The sequence below is a fragment of the Scyliorhinus torazame genome, chromosome 17, assembly GCF_047496885.1.
Source record: "Scyliorhinus torazame isolate Kashiwa2021f chromosome 17, sScyTor2.1, whole genome shotgun sequence".
In the NCBI taxonomy this organism is placed as follows: Eukaryota; Metazoa; Chordata; class Chondrichthyes; order Carcharhiniformes; family Scyliorhinidae; genus Scyliorhinus; species Scyliorhinus torazame.
Genome location: NC_092723.1, coordinates 8,406,787 through 8,427,157, shown reverse-complemented (window position 1 = coordinate 8,427,157; position 20,371 = coordinate 8,406,787). Strand labels below are relative to the sequence as shown.

At 45.7% G+C, this 20,371-nt stretch overlaps 1 protein-coding gene across 1 annotated transcript; it reads left to right on the top strand.

The window, feature by feature from the left end:
* Positions 1–4,328: 4,328 nt before the first annotated feature.
* bysl (bystin-like) lies at positions 4,329–19,401 on the top strand. The gene is made up of 7 exons (XM_072479969.1): positions 4,329–4,696; positions 9,402–9,567; positions 10,820–10,958; positions 14,945–15,078; positions 15,775–15,935; positions 17,959–18,061; positions 19,001–19,401. The coding sequence occupies exons 1-7, from the start codon at positions 4,432–4,434 to the stop codon at positions 19,362–19,364; spliced, it is 1,332 nt and encodes a 443-aa protein (XP_072336070.1). The 5' UTR covers positions 4,329–4,431; the 3' UTR covers positions 19,365–19,401.
* Positions 19,402–20,371: the final 970 nt, after the last annotated feature.

Here is a 20,371-nt window from a genome sequence, read left to right as displayed (position 1 = left end):
TCAGAGCCACTTTACAGGTTATCTGGCATTAACATTCCTGATCCCACAGCCAACATTGGCTGCAAATCTGCTTTTAAGACAAACTCAGTCACGGTCACAGACCAAGGCTTGTCAACGAGGAGCCTATTTAAAACAAATATAAGTACAAATTTAGGAAATCGAACAAAGTATGCCATCTGCAGTGCGTTTCCCACATTACAACAGTGACCACACTTAAACAAGCATTTCACTGACTTAAAGTGCTTTGAGCCCTCTTGATAAGTGCTGTACAATTGCAAGTCTTTCTTTCTTTTAATGTATTCCCTACCAACGCAAGAACCCATATTGGTTCTTGGCTGGTTTAGCACACTGGGCTAAGTCGCTGGCTTTTAAAAAGCAGACCAAAGCAGACCAGCAGCACGGTTCAATTCCTGTACCAGCCTCCCTGAACAGGCGCCGGAATGTGGTGACTAGGGGCTTTTCACAGTAACTTCATTTGAAGCCTACTTGTGACAATAAGTGATTTCATTTCATATAGTGCCAATGAACATATTGTGTAAACTCAAGTCTGACAGCAAGTAATCCATGAAAAACATAGATTGGATAATAAAATAGAGTTCAATTTAGAATGCAGCAGAGTTCAGTAATAATCCACTAAATCTCTTTTGTAAAATAAATGTAGAGTACCCAATTTTTTTTTTCCCAATTAAGGGGCAATTTAGCGTGGCCAATCCACCTACCCTGCACATCTTTTTGGATTGTGGGGGTGAGACCCACGCAGACACAGGAAGAATGTGCAAACTCCACATGGACCAGGGCCGGGATCGAGCCTGGGTCCTCGGTGCTGTGAGGCAGCAATGCTAACCACTGCGCCACCGTGCTGCCCTTATAATCTACTCAACCTAGTGAAACTTAAATCAAATCAAAATCAAACCTAGTGAAAATCAACAGATCAATTAAATTATTATGCAGGTAGGTATCTGTCGTCTGTTCTATGTAATAATAATCTTTATTATTGTCACAAGTAGGTTTACATTAACACTGCAATGAAGTTACTGTGAAAAGCCACGAGTCGCTGCACTCCGGCGCCTGTTCGGGTACACAGAGGGAGAATTCAGAATGTCCAATTCACCTAGCAAGCACGTCTTTCGGGACTTGTGGGAGGAAACCCACGCAGACACGAGGAGAACGTGCAGACTCCGCACAGACAGCGACCCAAGCGGGAATCAAACCCGGGACCCTGACACTTTTAAGCAACAGTGTTAACCACTATGCTGCCGTGCTGCTCATACATGTTTTTCATATATGGTACGATCCATCTGGACTAAACGTAGAGCAATACTTTTCACTGCACCTCGGTACACGTGGCAATAAATAAATCTCAATCTAGATTCACAACTGTTGACTCCCTGGTTCTTCACACTTAAAAGTGTCAAGAGTGTTTTTTTCAAATAGAGAAGGGTAGTACATTCATATTAGCTTCCTATGTGCTGGAAATTGGCAAATAGCTGAACGATTCCACAAACAGCAATTGAGTTTTAATTGAATTCAGGATTTACAGAAATTAGGCTCTATAGCCATGCAAGGAATAGAATATTTTAGCAAAACTCTGCATTATTAGTAGAATATTGCATGACATAAAACTGATGTTATTAACATGTATGTAAACATTAATACAATTTACCATGATCAAATTACAAATGATGTAAACACAGAGCAGCATGGTGGAGCAGTGGGTTAGCCCTGCTGCGTCACGGCGCTGAGGTCCCAGGTTCGATCCCGGGTCACTGTCCGTGTGGAGTTTGCACATTCTCCCCGTGTTTGCGTGGGTTTCGCCCCCACAACCCAAAAATGTGCAGGGTAGGTGGATTGGCCACACTAAATTGCCCCTTAATTGGAAAAAATTAATTGAGTATTCTAAATTAAAAAAAAAAATCATGTGCATACTAAACATGAATATGGCTTTGAGGAAGTATGTTATTGTACAACTGTTTAAATAAGATTGAGTGTGGAGGGCGATAGAAAGTAGTTATAAGAGTAGTGAGGCAACGTGCAAATCAGCTGCTCTTTACCCCATCAAAGACAGATTTTTCTTTTTTTTAAAATTTAGAGTACCCAATTCATTTTTTCCAATTAAGGGGCAATTTAGCGTGGCCAATCCACCTACGCTGCACATCTTTGGGTTTTGGGGGTGAGATCTACGCAAACACGGGGAGAATGTGCAAACTCCACACGGACAGTGACCCAGAGCCGCGATCGAACCTGGGTCCTCGGCGCCGTGAGACAGAGGTGCTAACCAATGCACCACCGTGCCGCCCTAAAGGCAGATTTTTCTAATGTAACAAAGGAGGTGACTTTCAAATACCTTTCTCCAAATTCTCAGAAGTAATGGCGCAAAACTACAAAATGTCTATTTATCTACCCCCTCCATTTTCGACCATGTTTTTTGGTAGCAAAAATAGGAAGGCAAATTATTATTTGAATGGGTGTCAATTGAGAGAGGTGGATACTCAGCGAGACCTCGGTGTCCTCGTGCATCAGTCGCTGAAAGTAAGTGTGCAGGTACAGCAGGCAGTAAAGAAGGCAAATGGTCCAAAGATGTGCAGGTTAGGTGGATTGGCCATGCTAAATTGCCCTTAGTGTCCAAAATTGCCCTTAGTGTTGGGTGGGGTTACTGTGTTATGGGGATAGGATGGAGGTGTGGACCTTGGGTAGGGTGCTCTTTCCAAAAGCCGGTGCAGACTCGACGGGCCGAATGGCCTCCTTCGGCACTGTAAATTCTATGATAATCTATGGTATGTTGCCCTTTATAGCAGGAGGATTTGAGTATAGGAATATAGATGTTTACTGCAATTGTATAGGGCCTTGGTGAGGCCACACCTGGAGTATTGTGTCCAGTTTTGGTGACCTTATCTGAGGAGGGATGTTCTTGCTATGGAGGGAGGGCAGCGAAGGTTTACCAGGCTGATTCCTGGGATGTTGGGACTGTCATATGAGGAGTGACAAAATCGGTTAGGATTATATTTATTGGAGTTTAGAAGTGTGAGAGGGGATCTCATAGAAACTTACAAAATTCTAACAGGATTAGACAGGGTAGATTCAGAAAAATATTCCCGATGGTTGGGGGAGTGCAGAACTAGGGGTCATAGTTTGAGGATAAGGGGTAAACCTTTTAGGACTGAGGTGAGGGGGAACTTCTTCACCCAGAGAGCGGTGAATCTGTGGAATTTGCTACCACAGAAAGTAGTTGAGGCCAAAACATTGTGTAATTTCAAGAAGGAATTACATATAGCCCTTGAGGATAAAGGAATCAAGGGATATGGGGGGAAGGTGGGATCAGGGCATTGAACTTTTTGAAAAAGTTTATTAAAAAATAAATTTAGAGTACCCAATGTTTTTCACCAAGGGTCATTTTAACGTGGCTAATCCACCTACCCTGCAAATCTTTGGGATGTGGGGGGGTGAGACCCACGCAGACACGGGCAGAATGTGCAAACTCCACACGGGCAGTGACCAAGGGCCGGGAATCGAACCTGGGCCCTGGCGCTGTGAAGCAACACTGCTAACCACTATGCTACTATGTCGCCCACCCAGTTCAATAGCGTTGGATGAAAATGTGAAGGGAGAGGGTGCTCTGGTTTCATCCCACAAGGCCCGAGAGACGTGCTTGTTAGGTGAATTGGACATTCTGAATTCTCCCTCTGTGTACCCGAACAGGTGCCGGAATGTGGCGACTAGGGGATTTTCACAGTAACTTCATTGCAGTGTCAATGTAAGCCTACTTGTGACACTAATAAAGATTATTATTATTTGTAGAGTTAAGATGGTGGGTGGGGGAGTAAGTCTAAATAGATGAGCACGTCCAAAGAGCCACGATGGAGCGGCACGGTAGCACAGTGGTTAGCAAAGTTGCTTTGCAGCTCCAGGGTCCCAGGTTTGATTCCCGGCCTGAGTCACTGTGCGGAGTCTGCACGTTCTCCCCGTGTCTGCGTGGGTTTCCTCCGGGTGCTCCTGCTTCCTCCCACAAGTCGAAAGATGTGCAGGCTAATTTCCCTTTAGGTTAGGTGGGGTTACTGCGTTATGGCGATAGGGTGCAGGGTGGGCTTAAGTAGGGTGCTCTTTCCATGAGCCCGTGCAGACTCGATGAGCTGAATGGCCTCCTTCTGCACTGTAAATTCTATGATTCTAAAGGCCTCCTGAGCTGGGCTGGATGAGCAAAGAGGTGAGTTTGGGCTGTGGGTGCAGCAGGTGAGAGTAGGGCATGAGGCTGTAATCTGCATGAAATTGACTATGCTAATGAGTGGAGCGCGGTGTGTTACATTGAGATGGTTACATTGCGCGCAGGCGCGCTGGCTGGGTATGTGGGCCACGTGTGGCTGTCCCAGGGAAACGGGCCGGGGGGATTCCTCTCTTTATTTTAACGTCAAAGGGTGGGCGGGTTTTTAGCCGAAGATGCCGAAGGTTAAAGCGGCGAAAGGGGCCCCGGAGCCCAGGAGCCTGGCCCTGGCCGATCAAATCCTGCAGGGAGCCGCCGTGAAGCCCGTCAGCCGCACCAAGAAGCGAGGCCGGGATCGGGAGGCCGAGGATGAGTACGTGGACGAGAGGCTGTCCCGCAAGATCCTGGAGCAGGCCAGGATTCAGCAGGAGGAGCTGGAGGCAGAGCATGGAGTCGGGAAGAGGAAGGGAAGAGGCGAGAGAGCCCAAACTACGGTGCTGGGTAGGTGGGAGAGTGGAGCAGCAAATGCTGCGGCAGCTCAGCAGGTCTGGCAGCTTCTGTGCAGAGGAGAAACCGAGTCTGCAACGAGGTCTGAATGCAGCAGAGGATCAGAAGAGTGAGACAGACAGAGAGAGAGCAAGAGATAGTCACAGGGTTGGTGTTAAATCTGCCTGGCAGTTCCCAAGTAGTTCTGAAATTAGTTCTTTTAATCAGAACAAAATGAAGTTTTTGAATTTAGAAAATAAGCACCCAAGCAGCAAAGAAATAGGAGATGTTAGAGTTTAAAATGAAGTCAGGTCAGAAGAAAATGGTGTGGAATATGAACTCCAGCATAGACCATAGCAGTCTGGGTGTCGATCCTGTGTAAAGTGTTCACTGTAAGCAGTATCCTGTTTTCTTTACAGAAGCTGACAAACCAACAATCTATTTACAATTTCTGTGTGCTGTGGTGATAGAATTTACAGTGCAGCAGGAGGCCATTCGGCCCATTGAGTCTGCACCGGCCCTTGGAAAGACCACCCAGTAACCCCATCTATCTCTTATTGGGACACTAAGGGCAATTTAGCATAGCCAATCCACCTAACCTGCATGTCTTTCGACTGTGGGAGGAGACCGGAGCACCCGGAGGAAGCCCACGCAGACACGGGGAGAACGTGCAGACTCCACACAGGCAGTGACCCAAGACGGGAATCGAATCTGGGATCCTGCAGCTGAGAAGCAACAGGACTAACCAATACCATGCTGCCCTGATTGCGTGATCATAGCTGACAAATATTGTTGTGTTTTCAGAGAATGCTGCAGCACCAAATGTGACCATTCATCTCAGTGAGTCTGTGCTATCTCTTTCAAAGAGCTATCCAGTTAGTCCCTCTCGCCCTTTCTCCTGTATCGCTGGTTAAATGCTTGATCAATTCCTTTTTGAAAGATATTGAATCTGCATCCATCACCCTATGGGGCAGTGCATTCCAAACCTTAACCACCCGTTGAGTAAAGAAACTAAAGTTATTCCTCATGTTGCCTTGGACCCTTTTGTGAATCTCCTTAAATCTGTGCCCTCTGCTTATAGTTTCTTCAACCATTGGGAACAATTTCTGTTTGAGCACTCGCTTATACTTTTCATCACTTTTAAATGCTTCTCTCAAATCGCCTCTTAACTTTCTCTGCGCGAAGGAGGAAACACCAAGTTCTCCAGTCCCTGGAACCATTCTAGTAAATATCACCTACCCTCTCCAAAGTCTTCATGTCCCCCCCCCCCCCCCCCCTCCCCAAAATGTGGCCAGAACCCAAATGCAAACCCCCAGCAGAAGCAGCCTTCATTATAAAGATGATTGAGTTTTCCAACAGGCTGGTTGGGGGGGTGGGGGAGAAGAAGAGGCTGTCCTACTCTGTCAACACTGAAACAATGGGACTTTGGTGGAGCAGTTTTTCTGCCAACGAACAATTTAATCGTTCTGAATATTTAAATTTTTTTTTACAGCACCCAATTCATTTTTTCCAATTAGGGGACAAGTTAGCGTGGCCAATCCACCTCCCCAGCACATCTTCGAGAAGTGGGGGCGAAACCCACGCAAACACGGGGAGAAAGTGCAAACTCCACATGGACAGTGACCCAGAGCTGGGATCGAACCTGGGACCTTGGCACCGTGAGGCAGCAGTGCTAACCACTGCGCCACCGTGCTGCCCCCTTCAGAATATTTTAAGTGATTCTCTAGCGTTAGTAATATCAGAAAACGGTAGAAATGTGTAGAAGGTCAGTCGGAAACTGAAGGAATAGGAAAATAAAACAAGCTTTTGAATGGAGGCTGTTATTTGATTTTTTTCTCTCCCTGTTACAGCATGTTGTACAACCGACTGAGGTGGATTGCTGCTGTGCACAGTTTGTTCAGATCTCCTGTAACAATATGTTAATGGGATGTTGGCATCGCTGGCTAGGCCAGCATTTGTTGCCCAGCCTTAATTGCCCTTAAGTAAGTGGTGTTGAACTGCCTTCTTGGACCGCTGCAGCCCCTTGTGTAGGTACATCCACAGTGCTGTTAGGGAAGGAGTTATAAAGTCATCGTCTAGGATATTGACCCAGCAACAGTGATATAGGCTTTAAAGCAAAATTTACTCACATGCCTTTTTAAAGTCCTGGGACAAAAGGTTGATTAAAATGTTAATAAGTGACATTCATTCTACAAAGTGCTGAAAACAAAAATCTGTTATCTTCCCTTGGTAGTTGATAAACATCTCGTAACCGTTTGTGTTGAAACTCCCTGGTCCTAGATAGAGCCCTGGAATTTTACAGCTAAATAAGAGGCCCTTTGGCCATTTGTGTCTGCTGGCCATCAAGCATCTGTCCATTTTAATCCTATTTTCTAGCACTTGGCCCATAGCCTTGTATGCCATAGTGTTTCAAGTGCTCAAATAAATGTGGTTAGCACTGGATAAAAGCAAATTACTGCGGTTGCTGGAATCTGAAACCAAAAAGAAAATGCCGGAAAATCTCAACAGGTCTGGCAGCATCTATAGGGAGAGAAAAGAGCTAACGTTTCGAGTTCAGATGACCCTTCTGGATTCGAAATGTTAGCACTTTTCTCCCCCTACAGATGCTGCCAGACCTGCTGAGATTTTCCAGCATTTTCTTTTTGGTTTCTTCTTTGTGGTTAGCACTGTTGCTTCACAGGGTCCCAGGCTCGATTCCCGTCTTGGGTCACTGTCTGTGTGGAGTCTGCACATTCTCCCCGTGTCTGCGTGGGTTTCCTCCGGGTGCTCCGGTTTCCTCCCACAAGTCCCGAAAGATGTGCGTGCTAGGTGAATTGGACATTCTGAATTCTCCCTCAGTGTATCCGAACAGGCGCCGGAGTGTGGCAACTGGGGTTTTTTCACAGTAACTTCATTGCAGTGTTAGTGTAAGCCTACATGTGACAATAATAAAGATTATAAATGCTTCTTAAATGTTGTGAGGGTTCCTCTGCTGTTAAGTGCAACATTTAAGAAGCACTTTAACCCTTTCAGTGATTCCAGATTCCCGCCACCCTCTGGGTGAAAAAGATTTTCCTTAAATCCCCATCTAAATCTCCTGCCCCTTACGTTAAAAATCTATGTCCCCTGGTTATTGACCCTCTGCTAAGGGGAAAGGTTCCTTCCTATCTATAGGTCTTATAATTTTGTACACCTTCGTCAGGTCTTCCCTCGGCTGTCTCTGATCTCGCCTTGATCTCAGTTAACTGGTGTAACCTGTACCTCCCATTCCTGGAGCATGCCGGACAGCAGGGATTCTGCTGTAGATGGATAGAGGGAAACGGTTTTCATTGGCAGAAGGGTGAAGAACCAGTTGACGCCGATTTGAAGGTGATTGGCAAAAGAACCAATGGCGACAGAAAAACATGGGGGGTGGTAGTGATCAGGAATGCATTGCCTTAGAGGGTGGTGGAGGTGGAGGCAGATTCCATCGAGGCTTTTGAGAGGGAATGGGATAGATCCCAGGGTTACGGCGAGAGGACAGGAGAGTGAGGCGAGCTGAATTTCTCAATAAACAATGTTTATTTTCATTGTCCAGAGCTGCATGCCTGGAACTACTGAATGTGGTCTTTAAAAAAAAAAAAAGGAGAACGCAACCTTAATGAATAGACAAGACTTCCACAGAGAGGCTGAAGGATGCCTTTAGATCACAAGTTGGTTCAATTGGTGGTAATTTCTGTGGCAGGAAGCTGAACTATCTCGCGACTCATCAAAGGGTCTATAAGAGAATCCTTTCAAACTGCACGGTCAGTAAGCGACGCACGGTCAAGAGATCACGCCTGAATGAGATGGAGACCGAGTGAGCAGAGAATTGGGTTCATGTGGGAATTCATTGCACCTGGGGGGGGGGGGGGGGGGGGAGTGATCCTTTTCAGTAATGATTATTATTGCAACTAGTAAAGTGTGTTATATATTATTTGGATTTATCAATACTGGTAACGTTTATCAATGTTTGTAAGGTTTATTAAGTTAAGGCCAAGTTTAAAAAAAAAAAAGTAATACAGGCAAATCAAAGTAAAAGTTTTGATTAACAAGGGGGTGAAAGATTATCGGGGTCAGCAGGAATGTAGGGCTCAGATTACAATCAGATTAGCCATGACTTTATTGAATGGTGGAGCAGGCTCGTGGGGCCGAGTGGCCTAATCCTCCTCATTCGTACGGATGTGGAAATTCTGACTTGGCCTATTTAGCAGAGATTATTGTGGGAAAACACATACAGATATTACACCAAAAAGGCTCCGCACGCCCATATTAAATATGGGAAATTGGCATCTTGGCCAATGACATTTCCAGCTCTGTGCTGCCTTATCAATTGCAGCTTTATATTTTGAAGTAAAGAACCCTCGGCCACTTACAGGAACATAGAACATTACAGCGCAGTACAGGCCCTTCGGCCCTCGATGTTGCGCCGACCTGTGAAACCACTCTAAAGCCCATCTACACTATTCCCTTATCGTCCATATATCTATCCAATGACCATTTGAATGCCCTTAGTGTTGGCGAGTCCACTACAGGAGTTTGGGTCAAAGGAGCAGTGGAGGTCGTCACTGGCTGACCTCTTGCGAAAGGTCAGAGGAAGCTAAACCAAGGGGGTGAAAATAAAAAGTGACCATTAAATAGGAAAATGTAATTGGATGAATACTTGAAGAGTTGCCCCATTCCCCAGGGTGCTTGTGGCTATTAATGTGTGTTGGTGTTGTAGGCACAAGTTCAAAAGGTCAAGGTTATGACTCCGATTCGGATGATGAATGGCCCACGCTGGACAGAGCTGCAGCGATTGTCAAGGAAGAGTATTATGAGGAAGTCATCATGAACCCCGAGGATGAAAAGGCAATCGATACGTTCATGAGCAAAAACCCACCGCTCAGGTAATGTCCAGTAACTATGCAAGCCCAGTGCCTTTTGATACTTCTGCTGGGAAGAATAATCACTTCCACATAAAACTCTACAAGTTGTGCTCCGTTCCTGCTCCATTCTGGATAGTCAGAGAGATGTCAGAGTTTTAAGGGAATGGGAAGTTGAATCAACTCAACCCCCTAACCATAACAGCCATGTTTCTAGAGCACAGCTTTGCTATTTGAAGTGACAAGTACATTAGGTACTGTTTTGAATATACTTCACCCGTACAAAGGCTAACAGAGAATTGTGAAAAATTTGTGGTCAAATTGGTGCACTTGACCAATTCCATCATCTCATCCACTGCTCCCATCCACCCCATTCCCATTATATTACCATTCATCCCCTCCCTCCATAAATCCTGTCTTTCGGATGCAAGTCAGACCGTGATTATCAGCAGACCATTTGTCTGTGGGTGGAATAGGATGAATATCACATCTGAGCTTTGTTATTTTGTCATCTGGTGTGTGTGCAGTTTCTTGCCGGGAATGCTGTGTAACGCTCCAGAGCGGCTGCTAGCAAGTCGCTTTCTGTATTTTCTGGATCTGCTCAGTCCACCTGCTCTCCCTAAATACCGAAGCTAAGTCAAATACCCAATGGGCGTCATGATGGTTAGCATTGCTGCCTCACAGCGCCAGGGACCTGGGGTTGATTCTGGCCTTGGGTGACTCTCTGTGTGGAGTTTGCACTTTCTCCCTGTGACTGCATGGTTTCCTCCGGGTTCCCCCCCACTGTCGAAAGATGTGCAGGTTAGGTGGATTGGCCATCATAAATTGCCCCTTAGTGTCCAGAAATGTGCAGGTTATGTGGGTCTATGGGATTAGGGCAGCGGAGTGGCCCTGGGTGGGGTGCTCTTTTGGAGGGACAGTGCAGACTCGATGGGCCGAGTGGTCTCCTTCTGCCCACTGCAGTCTTTGCAGATTGCAAAACTCAGCAGAGCAGGAGTAGGATTTGGGCTTCTTTGCCCCTCTATGACTCATGATCACATTGGGAGACAAATTCATCCATGGAACTGTTTTGAGTGAAGTGTTAGTTATCTTTAATGACAATGTTCTTGAGGCCTTCAATGCCATGATCCTTATACTGTCACTACTTGTAAGTTGGAAGATATTGTCAATTAATTATTAACTTCCTATTTTGAGCCCAAACATTAGTTGGATGTAAACTGGTTTTCACTGCACGTGTGCATTGGTCAGTTAACCTTGTTTTGTTTTGCTCTTGAAGGCGAACTCTTGCTGACATCATTATGGAGAAGATCACAGAGAAGCAGACGGAAGTGGAGACCGTCATGTCTGAATTCTCCGGCAGACCCATGCCTCAGCTCAACCCCAGAGTCCTGGACGTGTATAAGGGGGTTCGTGAGGTAAAGAGTTCTGCTATGTTCATAGTGCATTATTATATTTTCTTGACCAAGGCAACAGCTTTAGCAGTGGGAGTATTCTTGAGGGCACACATTCGGATAATTAGGTGCTATTCATAATAACTTGCTATACCCAGTCTTGCCAGGAGAGGGAGTGCTGCGTTGGAGTGAGAGTGAAATAAGTGGATAGAATGACTGCTTCATACTTCATAATGTTGGGCTACAGAGGATATCTAATATGATTTTTTTAATTTTCCCAATTAAGGGGCAATTTAGCGTGGCCAATCCACCTACCCAGCGCATCTCTGGGTTTTGAGGGTGAGACCCAAGCAGTCACGGGGAGAATGTGCAAACACCACACGGACAGTTACCCGGGGCCGGGATCGAACCACAATACTTGGTGCCGTGAGGCAGCAGTGCTAACCACTGCGCCCCCATGTCACCTCGGGTATCGAATATGATGATGAGGCCAACACACCTCAAGTGGCTTCCTGTGCTAGCACGTATTGAAGCCCCTGATGTCCACAGGGAAAACATCCTCCTAAAGAACCACACTGGCTGATGGCTAATAAAGCACTCGCATCGCCACCAGACCTCAAAAACAACCTACAAGCTGGTTTGGCACCTCACAGTCCCTACTGAACACACTCCACATTCTAAAAGCAGCTTCCTCTTGCAACAGCACACCTTCTGGTACATCACCAACTGTAACCTGGCAACTGACCCGAGTGGTGAAGTCCCAGGTTTCGAGCTTCCACATAATTTCTGGACAATCCTCCGTTGCCTGAGCATGGGCCGGGGAAGATGTGACCACTTGCTCCTCAAGTGAAACGAGAGGAACAACTTAAATTGTGACGGTGGTAATTTAAGTTAGAGCATCGCCCACATTCCGAACCTCGTCCCTGAAGATCCATAGAATCCTTATAGTGCAGAAGGAGGCTGTTCGGCCCATTGAGTTTGTACTGACCCTTTGAAAGCACACCCTACCTAAGCCCACTCTCCCATCCTACCCCCGTAACCCCACCTAACCTGCACATCCTTGGACACTATGGGGCAATTTTAACATGGCCAATCCACCTAACCTGCACATTTTGTGGACTGTGGAAGGAAACCGGAGGAATCCTACGCAGACACTGGGAGAACATGCTGTGGTAGTATGTATTGGGGGTCATGTGGGCGCTACACATGCAGACTTGCCTAAGGCCGGAGTTGAACACGGGTCCCTGGTGCTGTGAGGCAGCAGTGCTAACCACTGTGCCGACATGCTGCCATTACAACTATTCACACTGCATCAACTGAAGCTGTTACATGAATTGCTAACCTTGACATCAAGATATATATAGCTGCTTTCCCAGCCATGCGCATGAAAGAAAACATAGGCCACACTGGTGTTTGTGCTCCACTTGAGCCTCTTCCCTGCTTTTCTCATCTAAATCTATAATTATAATCATCTATTCCCTTCCCCCTTGTGCTTTTCTCTATTCCCCTTGAGCACGTCTATACCATTCGCTTCATCCCCCCCCCCCCAGGAAAACATTCTCACTGTATCCACACTCTCAAAACATTTCAGAATTTTCAACATCCCTGTCAGTCAACTCTCAGTTTCTATTTCAGGATAGGAGAAGTCAGACTGTTGTCCCATTCCTAATCTGGTGTATCTGTGCATTTCTAATATCATTTTTATTGATGAAGGATGTGGTGACGTTAATGAAATGATTTTGTGTGTAACTACAAATACGTTTCTAAACTAGATTTGTTGACATATTTAAAATGAAGTATGTTTATTATTTCTATCAAATTTAAGATTATTTTCTTGATACTGTCCCCAGAGGCATGCACCACCTCCCCCTGAAAAACACATCATGAAAAACATTGTAGGTGATTTGCTCGGATTACCTGATTAATGTTTCTCCGTTTTGATGCGGAAGGACATATTCCTCCCGTAATCCCGTGGGTGGGAACTCTTGGGGTGTGAGGATTTTAACCTAAGTTCTATCTCTGTTATGGAGAAATATGAGAGTGTTATCTACATTACTTCCTCCCATCTTTACAACTGCATTCCCCATCCCCTCCCCAAATTCCCTGCCCCACCCATTCGGGCGACACGGTAGCACTGTGGTTAGCACTGTTGCTTCACAGCGCCAGGGTCCCAGGTTCGATTCCCGGCTTGGGTCACTGTCTGTGTGGAGTTCTCTCCGTGTCTGCGTGAGTTTCCTCCGGGCGCTCCGGTTTCCTCCCACAAGTCCCGAAATACGTGCTTGCGAGGTGAATTGGACATTGTGAATTCTCCCTCAGTGTACCCGTACAGGCGCCGGAATGTGGCGACTGGGGGCTTTTCACAGTAACCTCATTGCAGTGTTAATGTAAGCCTACTTGTGACAATAATAAAGATTATTATTATTATAGCCAGGAGGGTCCTGTGCCCTGGAATTTTCCTCCCCATAATATTGTCCACCTCCTTGAATCTGTCCTTTAAAGCCCATCTCTTTGTGTTGAACGTTTTGTCACTCCACCACTGCACACTGGTGCAATTTTTCATAGCTGTCAAAATCCATAGAATCCATACAGTGCAGAAGGAGGCCATTCGGCCCATTGAGTCTGCACCGACCTCTGAAAGAGCTCCCCACTCTCTTGCCCTATCCCCACAATCCCACCGATCCAACCTAACCTGGGCACTAAGGGGCAATTTATCATGACTAATCCACCTAATGGGCTAATCCACCTAATCGGCACATCTTTGGAATGTGGAGGAAACCGGAGCACCCGGAGGAAACCCACGCAATCACGGGGAGAACGTGCAGACTCCGCACAGACTATGACCCGAGGCCACAATTGAGCACCGGTCCCTGGCGCTGGGAGGCAGCAGTGCTAGCCACCGTGCCGCCCATAAAATTTGAGGAGGTTTTTCAGAGCAGGTTGTTGGACATGAATTGGCCTGAAGCTCCCTCAGTGAGACGGAAGCTCTCAGTAAAAGGAGTTACTTTTTCAGCTTTGTGGTTGCAGAGCACCAACCAGGCTGGGAACAGCCTTCAGGAAGAGTTGTGCAATTGTAATAATGTTGAGTTAGCACAGCATGTGGTGGAGATGTGCACTCAACTAAGTTCCCTCTTCACTAATTTACATCTTGTGATTTTTTTTTTAATTAAAAATTTTTTTAAGAGTACCCAATTCATTTTTCCAATTAAGGGTCAATTTAGCGTGTTCAATCTACCTACCTTGCATATCTTTGGGTTGTGGGGGTGAAACCCACGCAAACACGGGGAGAATGTGCAAACTCCACACGGACACTGGCCCAGAGCCGGGATCGAACCTGGGACCTCGGCGCCACGAGGCAACAGGGCTAACCCACTGCGCCACCGTGCTGCCTCACATCTTGTGATTATGTGCATTCCTAATGCATCTTGCTGCCCGGACAATCTATAAATGTCTTTATCAAAACCCTTCATGAAACCATAATCTTGAGGCTAGAAGGTTAGATATATAAAGCATGTTTTTAAGCATAATATGCTTTTTAAAATATATTAAATTATTATCTTTCGCCCCATGTTTGTCCCACGCATCAATTGCAGGCGAGCAGGGTGAGAGCTGTGCTGACATCATTTCTACAACTAAGCTGATCGTCTGTACAGATACTTAAGTTGATGGCATCTTTTAAAAATTGTTTTTGCCTCCCCATGCCCTTTATTTCCCTGGTGCTGGGGAAAGTCTCTGTCATGACCCAGTTTGGGAGAGGAAACTTTGCATGTGGTAAGCAGTCGTGTGAGCGATCTTGGGTAACGGTATCAATTTCCGCGTTCAGTTTGTTGAGACGCAGCCCCATTTTAAAACGTTTTTAAATTGAACCATTCACGGCCGGAATCTTCACTCTCAACTGCGTTTGGTGATCTGTGTCCTTTTTGGAGGCGCGTGTGTGAATTTTTAGGAATGAAATGAGCCCATCACTCTGTATTCACTGTGGTTGTGCACTTTGCACCTTGCTTTCCCAAAAGGTATTGTGCAAGTACAGAAGTGGGAAACTTCCTAAAGCCTTTAAGATTATCCCAGCATTGTCAAACTGGGAGCAGATCTTGTACATCACTGAACCAGAGACTTGGACAGCAGCAGCCATGTATCAGGCAACAAGGTAAGGGACCAGTGTTCATGTACCCTGTTGAAGTGCCACTTCTGTTATTATTTATTTTCTGCTCGGTTTTGCGAAGTGTACTTAAAAATTGTGGGCAGTTCAACCTTTATGCTTTGCTAGGAGAGGATTATAAAAGTATTGTACACAGCACGGTGATGCAGTGGTTAGCCCTGCTGCCTCACGGCGCCGAGGTCCCAGGTTCGATCCCGGCTCAGGGTCACTGTCCGTGTGGAGTTTGCACATTCTCCCCGTGTTTGTGTGGGTTTTGCCCCCACAACGCAAAGATGTGCAGGATAGTTGGATTGGCCACGCTAAATTGCCCCTTAATTGGAAAAAATGAATTGGACACTCTAAATTTAAAAATATATATAAAAGTATTGTACTTGTTTTTAAGTTCAAGTCGTGTCTGCCCCACCCACAGAGTTCTTTGATTAGATTTACGACTGAAGGAAAGCTTTTATTGTAGGGTTGCTTTCTCTGCCGAGGGGGAGGGTCCATTGCGCTCTGTTGGGGGCTAGTCGCTTGTGATATTCTTAATCATTAGCTCAGTTTGGTCATCTGGTATCCAAAGGAACTGAGCCTCCACAGGATATTGCTTCAGCCCGATATCACCATCTTTGTTTTTTTAAAGAAAATAATGGTGCAATCCTGATGCAATGTTTCACATCTTTCATTCCGCCCCCAATTCTCCTTCAGGATCTTTTCCGCCAATCTAAAGGCAAGGATGGCACAGAGATTCTATAACTTGGTGCTTTTGCCTCGGATGCGAGATGATATCGCAGAATACAAACGCCTCAACTTCCACCTTTATGCGGCCTTAAAGAAAGCACTTTTCAAACCCGGAGCCTGGTTTAAAGGTAAGATGGATTTTCTCTGTTAAAGAGAATTGAGAGGATTAATGTAGGGATGCGTCTGGTTCCATTTTAACTCATCAGCAAATGAACCCTGTAACTTTCACTACCTATGTGACTTCTTATTGTAACAACAGGTGCGCTGGAAGTTTTTATCTTCTAAACTATCCCTGATCAGCAGAGTACGGTTGATGTGCAGTTTCATAGAACCCTTTCTGAGACAGCGGATGCGCACCCAGATCAGCATCGTTGTTCTTGGGACTCCAGTAAGATTGAACTGGGGGCATAAGTAGGAACGACGTTCCTTAACTTGAACCGTGACGAAGTGTAGCTGTAGATTGTCCCTCTGTACTTGTGTTCTGATTGGAGGCCATCTTGAACCATCGACGATGTGGAGGAAGTGCCAATGATTCCAATCCAATCACTGGTGGTGGCAACGAAAAATTGATTGGTATTTAAAAGCCAAACTATTTTCCTGGTACAAATATGCTGAATGTAATTCTTCTGGCCTCTGCTGCTCGGTTTGATCTGTAATGAAGAAAAATTACAGCATTAATCAGGGCAGGTACCTTGCAAGGCTGATGCTGGCCAGTAAAACCAAGGCTTGGAAAAGATGTCTCAGAATGTGTCTCTTTGGTATCCCCTGTCTGACGTGGCATACCACCAGGTCAAGTTCATCCTTGGCTGGGCAGCACGGTGGCGCAGTGGGTTAGCAGTGTGGCCTCACGGCGCCGAGGTCCCAGGTTCGATCCCTGCTCTGGGTCACTGTCCGTGTGGAGTTTGCACATTCTCCCCGTGTTTGCGTGGGTTTCACCCATCACAACTCAAAGATGTGCCGGGTAGGTGGATTGGCCACGCTAAATTGCCCCTCAATTGGAAAAAATGAATTTAAAAAAATTATTTTTAAAAAAGTTTAAAAACTCTATTGGATTAAAAAAAAAAAAAAAAAATTAGCATACCCAATTCATTTTTTCCAATTAAGGGGCAAATTTGGCATGGCCAATCCACCTAACCACATCTTTTAGGTTGTTGGGGTGAAACCCATGCAGACACTGGGAGAATGTGCAAATCCCAGAAGGACAGTGACCCCCCAGAAGGACAGTGACCCGGGACCATGATCGAACCCAAGGCTCTCAGTGCCACAGGCAACAGTGCTAACCTCTGCGCCAACGTGCCGCCCCTACAATATTTTTTTCCCCTAAAGTTAAAGTGCCCTATTCATTTTTTCCAATTAAGGGGTAATTTAGCGTGGCCAATCCCCCTACCCTGCACATCTTTGGGTTGTGGGGGCGAAACTCACGCAAACACGGGGAGAATGTGCAAACTCCACACGGACAGTGACCCAGAGGCAGGATCGAATCTGGGACCTCGGCGCCATGCTGTTCCCTGCTGCCCCTACAATAAGTGGTTTATAACATGAGAGGGAAAACGGGCGTGAGAAATAAAAACGGAAGATGCTGGAAATTCTCAGCAGGTCTAGTATTACACAGAGCATACAGTGCAGAAGGAGGCCATTCGGCCCATCGAGTCTACACCGACCCACTTAAGCCCTCACTTCCACCCTATCCCCGTAACCCAATAACCCCTCCTAACCTTTTTGATCACTAAGGGCTATTTATCATGGCCAATCCACATAAACTGCACGTCTTTGGACTGGGAGGAAACCGGAGCACCCGGAGGAAACCCACGCAGACACGGGGAGAACGTGCAGACTCCTCACAGACAGTGACCCAGCGGGGAATCTAACCTGGGATCCTGGCGCTATAAAGCCACAGTGCTAACCACTGTGCTACCGCGCTGTCCATATTGAGCAAGAAAAAGTTATGTCAGGCCTGTGATCTTTTGTTTGAACCGTTCTGAGGAGTGTTCACTGTCCTGGCGTATTTCCAGCACTTTTGTTTTTTATTTTCCGTGAATTTCTAACTTTTTCCTTTGTGCAAGAGTGGGACAGGTTTAAAAAAAAAACAGAAGGCAAGAATAGATGTTTAATTGTAATTTTTAAAATTAACTTTTCCCCTCATTTCCCCAGGCATTCTCCTTCCTTTGTGTGAATCTGGCACGTGCACACTTCGAGAAGCTATCATTATCGGCAGCATTCTGACAAAATGCTCCATCCCTGTTCTACACACCAGGTAATTGTTGGTTTTTACATGTGGCTTTCTAAGTGAAGGGAAGGGAAATTGCACATCAAACTCTTTATTTGGTAATCCCATGTGGGAAGCACTTTTAGGCGTATGTTTCTGTTAAAGGTGTTATTTAAATATACATTGTCACATGACACTATTAACAATGTATAATTTGCACTTCTGGCCACCCCTCCTAATATCTCCAACATGGCTTAATGGCAACTCTGCAGCTCTGTAGAAGAGTCATACGAACTCGAGACATTAACTCAACATCTCTCTCCACAGATGCCAGATCTGCCGAGTTGTTTCAGCATTTTCTGTTTAGGTTTCAAATTTCCAGCATCTGCAGAATTTTCTTTTCTTTTTTTTATAAATTTATAAATTCATTTTTTTCAATTGAGGGGCAATTTATCACGCCCAATCCACCTACCCTGCACATCTTTGGGTTGTGAGGGCGAAACCCATGCAAGCACGGGGAGAATGTGCAAACTCCACACGGACAGTGACCCGGGACCGGGATCGAACCTGGGACCTGGGCGCCGTGAGGCAGCAGTGCTAACCACTGCACCACCGTGCTGCCTGGTATTTTGCTTTAAAATCTATTTTTTTCCACGTGAGTTGTAGCTACCCTTTGTGGTGAGAGCGGTTCTCCCTCTATCTTGGTTCTTCCCTAACTAGTTACGTTTTGAAATAAATAAACAATCAACAATTTCCACTCGAGTGATATTTTTGCAGAGGGGGGATAAAGCAGTTAATGCAATGCAAGTTGTAACTTAGTTTCTGCATGTTTATAAATGCAAATTTGAGTATTTTCTAAGTTAATCAAACAATTGTTCTTAGCTTCATTGATGACTCATTGATGGTGGAGTCATACATTTTTATAATCTGCCGTTTTGTGATATCAGTATCTCTATCTCTTTACCACAATCCATCTTCTGTTAACAGTGCTGCAATGCTGAAGATTGCAGAAATGGAATATAATGGAGCAAACAGCATCTTCCTTCGGCTGATGATCGACAAGAAGTATGCACTTCCCTTCCGAGTTATCGACTCTTTGGTGTTTCACTTCCTGCAGTTCAGGACTGATAAGCGAGACCTGCCCGTATTGTGGCACCAGAGTCTGCTCACCTTTGCCCAGCGATACAAGGAAGATCTCTCCTCTGAGCAGAAAGAGTCATTGCTGGAACTGCTGAGAACCCACTGCCATTCGCAGATTTCACCCGAGATCAGGCGTGAACTGGTCAACTCCAAGTCGCGGGATGTGGAAGTGGGAATGACAATGGAGTCACTATGTCTCGGTTCTTCCTGATTGTGTTATCTTGTGTGAATAAATGCCTGGATTTGAAGTGAGGTTGGTCGATCCGATCAAAAAGCTTTTGTTTTTGTTGAATGACGAACTCTCACCGGGAAGTGGAATTTTAAATTTGTTTTTAAAAATATATAAATTTAGAGTACCCAATTATTTCTTTTCCAATTAATGGGCAGTTTAGCGTGGACAATCCACCTAACCTGCACCTCTTTGGGTTGTGGGGGCGAAACCCACACAGCCACGGGGAGAATGTGCAAACCCCACACGGACAGTGACCCAGAGCCAGGATTGAACCTGGGACCTCGGCGTCATGAGGCTGAAGGGCTAACCACTGTGCCACCATGCTGCCCGGAAGTGGGATTAAATATTTATCTGTCGTACATTGCTTTTATGAATAATGACTTATATTTGCACCCATTGTTTTTCTCCTGAACAAAGGGAGTGGTGATGTTGTCATCGTATTTTGTTTTGAAGGGCAGCACGGTGGCGCAGTGGGTTAGCCCTGCTGGCTCACAGCGCCGAGGTCCCAGGTTCGATCCTGGCTCTGGGTCACTGTCCGTGTGGAGTTTGCACATTCTCCCGGTGTTTGCGTGGGTTTTGCCCCCACAATCCAAAGATGTGCAGGGTAGGTGGATTGGCCACGCTAAATTGCCCTTAATTGAAAAAAATGATTTGGGTACTCTAAATGTTTTAATTAAAAGATATATATGGTTTCTAATGCTCCTGTGAAGACATTTCTGGGTGCTATAAAATTGTTGTTTGTGAGCACTCTGGTACTTGGCCTTAATGACTTCATTGACTAGCGTGGTGCTGTGCCCACTTAACTACCGCGTAGCCACACACAGTAAAGATTAAGCATGTAAAGTTAGTTTGGTTGCATCCCCAAGAGCGTTTGAGGCCAGTTATAGGTTCCTGGGTTAAGCTGCTGGCTCACAATGTACAAGCAACCGTAACCACGATCGGTGGGAAGATTGGATGACTTTTGCAGGATAATTTTTGATAATATG